Source organism: Zootoca vivipara, chromosome 5, assembly GCF_963506605.1.
Source record: "Zootoca vivipara chromosome 5, rZooViv1.1, whole genome shotgun sequence".
Lineage (NCBI taxonomy): Eukaryota > Metazoa > Chordata > Lepidosauria > Squamata > Lacertidae > Zootoca > Zootoca vivipara.
In genome coordinates, this window is record NC_083280.1 from 24131372 (window position 1) to 24141612 (window position 10241).

Consider the following 10241-nt stretch of genomic DNA (forward strand, 5'->3'; position numbering starts at 1 on the left):
CCGGTGATGCAATGTTTCATGGGCATTGTGTGCATGATGTCACACGTGTGCAACACATGCTGGGCCCATGACATCACATGTGAGCGCTGTGCACCAGGAAACACCCCCCCTCCCCTATTGGGTACAAGATGGCACCTCTGATCCAGAGTTACTCTCAGCAGAGTTCTGCTTGCTCTAGAGCAGGCATGTCAAACATGCAGCCCTCCAGATGTTTTGGCCTACAACTCCCATGATCCCTAGCTAGCAGGACCAGTGGTTGGGGAAGATGGGAATTGTAGTCCAAAACATCTGGAGGGCCGCAGGTTTGACATGCCTGCTCTAGAGGAAAGAGATGGGATTGTTGATTGTCACATCCTCCCACTCCTTGCTTCTCATGCTGCTTGTGGGGAGGATGTGACCCTCAGCCCTTTGGAGCAGCTTGTCAGGTAGCACAGGGGACAGCACAGGGAAAGAGAAATTGGCTAAAACAGCTTCCCCATCCCTTCTCCATTGGGGAAGTTTTTAATGTTTGATGTTTTATCATTTTTTAAATATTCTGTTGGGAGCCGCCCAGAGTGGCTGGGGAAACCCAGCCAGATGGGCGGGGTATAAATAATATATTATTATTATTATTATTATTATTATTATTATTATTATTATTATTATTATTATTACAGTCATACCTGGGTTTAAGTACGCTTTGGTTTGAGTACTTTCAGTTTAAGTACTCTGCGGACCCGTCTGGAATGGATTAATCCACTTTCCATTACTTTCAATGGGAAAGTTCGCTTCAGGTTAAGTACGCTTCAGGTTAAGTACAGACTTCCGGAACCAATTGTGTACTTAAACCAAGGTACCACTGTATTATTAACTCCACATGATCTTGGTGCCTTTACATGAATGGAAAGAGCCCTTTTGTCCATGGAATGACCATGGATTGGATACAATAAAACAGACAAGAAGAAGGAAATAGCTGCAAAATAAGATTACAAGAATGGGAGCATTTCTCCATTAAGCAAATCTAAAATGGTGACATTTGGGGTGACATCCTTCCCCCCCCCCCCCACCAAAAAAAGAAAAAAATCAGATTCAGCCTTCTTTACCATGGGCTAGAACACTTCTCAGCTTTCTTCATTAACATAGGCTTGATCCCTTTTCAGCCTAGCTACATTTCAGTCCTAAATAAAAAATAAAAAATCACACGCCTAATATTGAACTTTCCCGCAAGGCGATTGTCACCACTAATGTCTTCAAAATGTTCCGTTTCCTCTCTGCAGTTCGAAAAACACTATGGAGAAATCTGTGAGTTCTGTGGCAGCCCACTGAGAAATTATCCGTCATTTGAAAGTCTAGAACAAATAGCAGAATATGGAAATGTAAGTAATGGGAAAATCATCCTAATGGCATCGCTACAAAGTCAAGGGTGACGTGGCCACGAGGTAACTGTAGGATCTTTCCTTCCAGCTTTTCTGTTGCCAGAAATGCAGAGATCTTCACGAGTTCCTTGTCAATGAGAAAAAGCGCTATGCAAAGGAAGGAGTTCAGCTGATTGATATCACCACTAAGCAGGTAGAAGGAACTGCGGAAGAGAGGAAAAAAGCCAGAGAAAGAGCTCGTCAAAGGTATTGCAAGCTGGTTGGTGTACTTGCCATTTTCGGGAACAATTTTGGTATCATTTGGGGCAAGCCAGCATTTCTGAAGTGTTTTGCAAGAAAGAGCGGGGTAATGATTACAGTGGTACCTTGCTTCTCGAATGGCTTGGCTCCCACACAAATCGGCTCCCAAACACCGCAAACCTGGAAGTGTTCCGGTTTGCAAACGTTTATTGGAAGCCGGACGTCTAACGTGGCTTCCACGGCTTCTGATTGAGTGCAGGAAGCTCCTGCAGCCAATCGGAAGCTGCGCCTTGGTTTTTGAATGGTTTTGGGAGTCGAATGGACTCCCGCAATGAATTAAGTTTGAGAACCAAGGTACAGTGGTACCTCGATTTGCGTACTCAATCCGTTTCAAGGTGCCGTTCGCACCCCAAAAAGTACACAGCCCAAGAGGGGCTTCTGTGCACGTGCGAAGTGCGCAGAACACCTCTGTGCATACACGCGTGGCTGAACCTGGAAGTAAACACTTCCAGATCCGCCGCGTTCTTAAGCCGAAAGTACGCAACTCACAGCATACTCAACCCAAGGTATGACTGTACCACTGTATATTGAGTTTTGAGCTTTCCTGCTAATTCAGGAGGTCTGGCCCTGAGTCATAGGCTTTAGCCAATGGTTACACACAAACATGTGCAGTCAAATTCTCTGTTATAGAAAAAGATATTGTGAGCAAGACCAGGGTGATCTGCAGGAGAGGAGCATCTCTTCTGTTTCAGTGGCTAAAAGATCAGCTAGTCACCTTGCCAACCCTCCAAGAGCACCTGAAATCCAACGTTTAAGAAATTGGGAATTCATGCCACGTATGTTTTGATTTTGCAGGCTGAAGGAGAAACAAATGGCCCAACAGTTTGTCCACCTCCCAAAAGAGAAAGAGAGAGAAAAGGACGTAGTTCCAACTCATGTCTTTGACTGTGAGTTCTAATTTTTCTGCAAGTTATTATGGACAGTACTCCTGAGTGGGTGAAACCGTGAGAATGGCTCTTATAGAGCAGAGATTGAAAACTGGCACATATTCACTCTTACACTAGAATCTCGCCATGTCCCCAGCCAAACTCTTGATTCCCTGTTAATAGGGTTGCCTATGTGTGCAACAAAGAGTTGAAGAACAGGAGCTCCCTGTGCAGAGAGTGGTCTTGTACTGCTTCCTGTACAGAATGTCTTCCAGATTTCCCGGAGCTTGCCCCTGACTGCTATTGCCGTTATGTGTCAACAGGGGAGATGTGGTGATATCTCCAGTTATAGGGGGGCAATTTGATTCAATTATGATATGAAGAGCATAAATTATTTATAACAGGGGTAGGGAACCTTCAGAAGTTGTTGGACTCCATCTCCCATCAGCCTCAGCCAGCAGGGTCAGTGTGGAGGAGGATGGCACTTGTAGTTCAACAACATCTGGAGGGTCAGTTACCCATCCTTGAATTAAATGGTCTCTTGGGTCAGATCTAGCATGTTCCTACCAACACACCTAGATAAGAGACGTGCACTGTGTTTTTTTTAGCTCTCTGTTTTATTGTTTCAGGTTAGTAAACAGGTTCATTATTAAGACTCTTAATATAAACATCCGTTGTAATTTTTACCTTGGCTGCTAATCCAATTTGTGTTGCTGCTGTGTTTTGCTATAATTTCTTTATTCGTTTTTAACTTTGTTATGGTGGTTTTTAATTCCATATTGGGAGCCGCGCTAATAATTTGCATTGAAGAGCAGGCTATTAAAAACCCAAATGAAACAAAATAAATCTGAACTATATTGAAATTGCTTTTTGTCCTCCTTAGTTCAAGTTTATTGAATAACCTTTATTGAACAACATTCTGTGCTGCTTCATGTTCCCTAGATTCTCGGCAACTCAGCACCATTTCCTACTGCCTGTCCCAAATTGGACCTTCTATGTCAGGCTGGACGAAGATGCCTCTCCAGGGAATTAAATTCCAAAGTCCCACGAGCCAAGAGGCTAGCTACAGCATCTCTAGCTGCGATTTCACTATTGCAGGTGGAAAGGTAAGTACCTGGATTCTCCTGCGCTGGAACCCCATTATTGGACCTCCTTCTGCTTCCAGGATAAAATCATTGGAGCATTCTGCATTTGACTATGGCAACAGCTGCACCACACATTTAAAGTACCATAATACCACTTTAACAGTAATAGCTCCCCCCCCCCCCCGCCGCCCACCAGACATCCTGGAGACTGTCCTTTGTTAAGGGTGATGAGACACTCCCACACACACATTTTCCCTCCCAGAGCGACAATTCCCAGAGTGATTTAACCACCAGACCCTCTTCCTATGGAACTCTGGGATTTGTAGTTCTATTAGGGATGCTGGAGCAGCAGACTTCCTGCATTGGACTTTAGCTGCCGGCAGAATGCTGCCTTGAATGTTTGCCTATGTAACATCCAACCTGGTTGCCTTGGAGGACTGGCTTGCAACCGCTTGTCTGAGATCTTGCACTCTGGTCCCTCCATTCCCAGAACTGTCAACTATTAACCGTCACTTGGCTACAGGATCGCTGAGCTGGGAGGCAGCAGGTCTCACTAGAAACTCAACTTGTAGAAGGAGAAAACTGGGAAGGGACAATTCAGTTGGGCAGCATAGCTTTTGGTTACCTAATCCCACCACCCTTTTTGTGTAGTGACCCTTTTTTCAGTGCCCCCCCTTTTGTATACCAATTCTCCTGAAAACAAAATATCATTTTAAAGTACATGTCTTGTTTTCCTTTCATGTGCAGTTGCTGAAAAACCAGTTCTTCCAGCAATACTACAAAAACGGTGTGAAGTTTCTTACCATGTTTCCAGATGGAAGTGCACAAATATTGTATCCTTTTTGTGGTTTTGGGTTTTTTTTTGGACTCGTGGCGATATCTGAGGCACATCTTTACAGTATTAAGCAGGCATCCCCAAACTTTAGCCCTCCAGATGTTTTGGACTACAATTCCCATCTTCACAGACCACTGGTCCTGTTAGCTAGGGACCATGGGAGTTGTAGGCCAAAACATCTGGAGGGCCGCAGTTTGGGGATGCCTGGTATTAAGGGTATAATTCAGCCAAAGCTAAGCACATTTTAAGTCCCATCAATTTCATTGGGAAAAGGTTAAGAACTCAACTCAAATTCAACTATGCATGTAACTTTACCTTACCTTTTAACCACCCTGTCACAGTCACAGTCAATAATGTAGTAAAGAGGGTGGTTGTTTCCCATTTCTATCTATGCTTGTACGTGAGGAGCAGATACCTGTCCTCCTTAGTAATATTGTGAATGTTGGACGAAGGGATTAATGCAGGCGCCCCCCAATTTTGGCCCTCCAGATGTTTTGGACTATAATTTCCATCTTCCCCAACCACTGGTCCTGTTAGCTAGGAATCATGGGAGTTGTAGACCAAAACATCTGGAGGGCCGCAGTTTGGGGATGCCTGGATTAGTGCTTTACAAAGCTATGAGGAAGTGGTCTTTGTGCCTGCAAATTTCAGGGCTGCTATACTGCTTTGTTCCCAATCAATGCATGTCCCATAACTTCCCCCTGAAATCCTGTAACTTCTTATACCACAAATGTTACGGGGTGTTTTTGTCCCGCTTTGCTTGGGCTGTAGTGCGGGAGTCATGCCCCTGCTGATGGCAGTAATGCAATAACATTGGAGAAATATTACAAAACTAATAAAACAGAATATGTGGATGTTCCCGTATAAACACACCGCTATTACTGCACCAGTGATGCGTTGCAGAATGCACCTTCGGAAGATCACCGGTCTGGAGGGGCCCCAAGTGTCCACTGATGTTGGGACTTGGAAAAGAGCAGCTAGTACCAGGTTATTAGTAAGCTATTAACTATGCAATCCTAAAGCCATCTAGGGCAGTGGTTCTCAAAGGGTGTGGTGTGCTCCTGGCACTGGGGTGGCAGGAAGATTCAAGGAATCAAATCAAAGAAATCATTTAAATATTTCAGTGCAGTGCAGTGCAGTGCAGTATAGTATCAAAATAATGTTTTTATTTCCAGAATATGGATAGATATTCAAGAGCACTGGTTATTCTCCAGTTCTCCAGAATCTATTGTGAACAAGGATTTTCAACTAATATGAAAGATCAGAAAAGAGAAAGACTTCTTTGTGTTGATGAGATGAGAGTTTGTTTGTCTAAGAAGCAAGCTCACACTTCTCATTGAGTTTGTATGCCTACTTAATGTAAAAGGCTTGCTTATAATTATATTTGGGGAACGACCCATGTTCTTATGTAGCTGCATCCTTTTATACTTTCTGGACGTTCCATGATCATATTATAAAGATGTTGTGTTCTGTGTTATACATCAGGCACCACAAAGAGTCGTTTCTTTTTGTTATGCAATGTATTTCTTTTCAGTTAGAAAATCAGCGAGCAAATTTTTATTCTGAATGTGTAGCCCAGAGAAAAAAGTTGGAGAACCTCTGCGCTAGGAGTAAGCTACACTGAATTAAGTGGAATTTAACTTCTCAGAAGATGTGTATAGAGTTGCACTGCAAATACTTTAAAGGCTATTAATGGTTCATAACTGAGTCTGGGGGGAAATAGGTGACCGTGCTACTAGATAAAGATGGAACAGATAAAAAGTAGCATGTTCCAAACTCCAAGCCTGGCAGCCACATTTTCGACCAGTTGAAGGATTTTCCTAGGAGCTACTATTTCGCTTTTTCTGTTAAAGGTGGTGGGTTTTTGCCGCAATCTTAGCCACTCTGTTTTGCTATCACACAACCCTGGAAGAGGTAGTGACAGTGTTTGTTTGGGTTTGTTTTTATTGAAGATTTTATTGGGTTACAGAAGTACACACAGTGTTTCTGGTGTTTGTTGTGATATGGGTGCAAAAGCATAGCAGAAAGTAGGACTAAATCGTTCAGAAGTGGTAGCAAAGAACACAAACGCACACAAAGAACTAATCAGTTGAAGCCACGCACACGCCTTGATAACACGACGTTAATGGGCCCGTTGGAACCTTATCTACATACAGCTATCCCTCTGGAAATCTGGCGATTATCATTGTACAAAGGAATGAGGGCACAGGCTACGTTGCCATAGTACAAGATGACAAGCCTGAGAATGCAGAAATCCAAGCGGTGTTCGATTCCTGTGGCAATGGGACTTGCTATCATTCAACTGGAAATGTGTGGTACGTTCAGTTCAATCAGGTTCGGTCTTGTTGTTTTACGTTTAGGTTGTAAAATGTATACCTGTGTTTTGTACTTAATTTGAAGGGTGGTCAGGACCTCGTTTTCTAATTCAAAAACATATGCAGTGTCCTTTGTTAACCAAATGGCAAATAAATAATACTTGAGGTTACTGGTGAAGGTAAAAGTTCCAACTGAACATTAAAAATGGATTTCCCGCCAAGAAAACCGCAAGAATTGGAAATTTGAGAGCCATTTCGAAAGCTTCATGTTTGTTCCCAAAATAGTCACATGTGTTTCGGCCCTGCTGTGGGAAAGGGAAGTTATAAGACAGAATGGCATTTTAGCTCCTGTGCTGTGGCTTCCTTTCAGCAGAGGCAAGCTGGCAGAATTAGCAGTAAGAGGGAGAGGTTAGCAGCATCTGAATGCCAGTCAGGGATGGAGAAGTAAGCTGGGTGCAAAAGCAGCCTGACAAGATGATGTTCAGCACATGAGGTTTGTCTCATCGCAACAACACTGTGCTAGGAGAAACGGCATCCTCTGAACTTGCTGAGCTCAGGGGTATTAAAAACCCCAGAAACCAAATTTGTAGTTCTGCCTCCTGATGAAAGAAATTCTAAGTGAGAAATTGTATGGGTTTTAATCAGTCTGTCAGCTCATTAAATACGTTTACATTTTCCTGTAAGTAAAATCAACCTTTTTTTAAAAAAAGAAGACACATTCCTTGTGTTCGCATTGACGAATGCCTATGCCACAGCAGCCATATTAGAAATGATATTCCCTCCTATGTCAAAAGAGAAGGAACAACTCTTCTGAGATGGTGTCTGTGTCAAATTACAGTCATACCTCGGTTTAAGTACGCCTCAATTTGAGTATTTTCAGTTTAAGTACTCCGCGGACCTGTCTGGAACGGATTAATCCACTTTCCATTACTTTCAGTGGGAAAGTTCGCTTCAGGTTAAGTACACTTCAGGTTAAGTATAGACTTCCAGAACCAATTGTGTTTGTAAACCGAGGTACCACTGTAATCGGGGGCAGCTTGTTAGCCAATGAAAGGGTTTTTAATGGAATAATTAGTTAAATACTACCCTATTTGTCTAGCAATGGAGATGATGATCCTAAGAGTTGGGTGGGGTAACTCTGTTAACAGGCAGGCTGATCTTTAATGAGGCAAGTGACCTGGCTATTGTTGATCTGAACTTGGAGCTTACCCTTGTACCTTCGCTATTTCCCCCCTATTTTATTTGACGATATCTGGATGTGAAGATGTTTTCAGCCAAGGGCTTGGGCTGTATAGCCAGGTTTCCCCCCACCCCCTTCCCGATTGGAGGCCCTCTCAAGTTGTTATTTTCCACATTTAGGATAAATGTTACGATTCGAGGAGGACATTATTCGGATGAAGTTGGCAACAAAGTGAAAACGTGGATCTGGCCCAACAATTTGCAGAAGTGCGTCTCGAGAGCACCATTTAAGCCAGTCTTTCTATCCTTGAACCAGAATGTTGGTGTCAGGATAGTTGAGCAAGACAGAGTAGCCATTTCTTTCCTTGCAAGTGGAAAACAGGCAAAAATCAACATAGGAGCAAAAGTAAAGGTACTTTATTTCAGAGTTACTATGGGGGAGGGTGGGAATGTTTTGGGGAAAATACAGAAAACGTTTTTCAAAAAAGGAATGCAGCAGTTTGCTTTGAACTTGCAGAGCTACTTGAAAAGCAAAGTTAAATCGGCCAAAGACTGACACATAGTTTATCTGGTCTGTACAAGACAATGCCTATAGTTCAGCATCACTTGACCAAATAAACCAAAATGTCAGTCAGATGGAAGTTAGGGTTCCCCCCCTCTAGTGAACAAAAAGAGGGAAACAATTTATAATTTCAAAAAGATTTACGAAAGCATTTACAGAGATGAATTTGTATAACCAAGAATTCAGGTTGAGACTAAAATGATGTGGCTTATAGGATAAGTTAAGAAAAAAGCAGACTGAGAACAGGCCAAGAAAGAATATGATTTATATAAAACCTTTGAGTTAAAAATCTAGTAGGTAGAACACTCTTCAGCCATGAAGTTTAAAAGTTGCTTATGTAATCTGATCCAGATTATAAACGTGCCCATAACTGTTCTTGAACTCCTCTCAAGCGCACATTGCTTAGCAATATAGTTCCATACATTAAATTTCAGCAAATTTGAAAATGAGAGCAGGAACTGCATGCTTTCTTTTTAACAGGGAGTGCAGGAAATAGCAGTTTTAAGAGAATAAAAGGACATCCACCCAAGTTCTATTCAGAGTAGATCCACTGAAATTAATGGACCTAAGTTAGCCATTCCCATTAATTTCAATGGGTCTACTATGAGCAGGAATAATATTGGACATATTAGCAAATGTTAGAGACTCCTGCCCTTCTTGAGGTTTCAGCAAATGTGGTGCCCATGTGCGTGCGAAGGGGGAAGTTTCTGAATACCAATCTGACTTTGAGTTGGTTTTATGCCTTTTGCCATTTCTGCAGTTTTAATGAGGTTGAATTAAAATAGGGTTAGTGGTTTTTTGTTTGTTTTTTAAGGAGCGTTAAAAAAAACAGGCTCTCAAGAAGGTAGAAATTAGTGCTCTTTGAACTCCTCAGTCCTTTTCCAATTTGTTTTTGGCTGGGAAGAATGAGAGGGAAATTAAAGTGAACCAACAATGCCAACTCCAGGGCTGGCATAGTTAACCCCTGGTCTGAGGGCGTGCCAGGGAATGGGGAAGCACCCTCTTTTTAGCCTTGCCAACATCAGCAAGGTCTGCCCATCAGTAAATTCTAGGTAAGAAGAGGGAATCTGGTCCTTGCCTCACTTCACGCTCAGAGAGAAGTAAGACTACAATGTTGGTCAGTTTTCTCTCACGGTAATACGATTTAATTTCCCTTTATTTCTCTTGATTTAAAACAATACTCACGGTTAGGTTTCCTTCCCTGTGCGACCTTTCTGACTTTCTGCAAGCGAGAACTGCCATGTGACTTGGGAACTACATTAACTCCTTGCTTTTTTGCTTCCTTAAAAGCCGCTTGCTGACCATCACCCGTGGCCGAAGTTTGTGTCTGAAGATGACCTCTTCCTGTTTGCCTGCCGAATAAAGATTCTCCGCATCTTTGCTAAACTGCAAGGGTGTTTAGATTTTCCTAACAATGACTGGTGGGCTAAGCTCCAGCTGCCTTCGTTTCTTTTCACTAAGGCTTTGAGGTTAATGAACCTTTGTAAGGAATGTGAAGTAAGTTCTGCTCTGGACACCTTAATCATGGAAACATTAAATTCACCAACCTGATCGTGATTATGTTATATAAAGTTACTTGTTTCATTGTTCGAAGGAATATTTACTGTTTTGTTGAATTCTACAAGTATCGGAAAACAGATCTCAGGATTCATTTAATAACAGTTCCATTTGTGCTGGTCACATAACATGCAGTACCTTCTTGTGCTATACAGCAGAAAAGGGGGACGCGGAGCCTACTTTAGGC

The 10241-nt window shown here is 42.5% G+C and overlaps 1 protein-coding gene across 4 annotated transcripts in view; it reads left to right on the plus strand.

The window, feature by feature from the left end:
* Positions 1-10048, plus strand: part of ERICH6 (glutamate rich 6) — a 29157-nt gene extending 19109 nt beyond the window's left edge. For all 4 annotated transcript variants that reach the window (XM_060274480.1, XM_060274481.1, XM_060274482.1 and 1 more), the window contains 8 exons: positions 1257-1355; positions 1444-1601; positions 2451-2542; positions 3464-3627; positions 4354-4439; positions 6598-6756; positions 8116-8347; positions 9788-10048. In XM_060274480.1, the coding sequence (XP_060130463.1) occupies positions 1257-1355; positions 1444-1601; positions 2451-2542; positions 3464-3627; positions 4354-4439; positions 6598-6756; positions 8116-8347; positions 9788-10048 (1251 nt within the window). The remainder of the gene's footprint in view (positions 1-1256; positions 1356-1443; positions 1602-2450; positions 2543-3463; positions 3628-4353; positions 4440-6597; positions 6757-8115; positions 8348-9787) is intronic.
* The last annotated feature ends 193 nt before the right edge of the window (positions 10049-10241 follow it).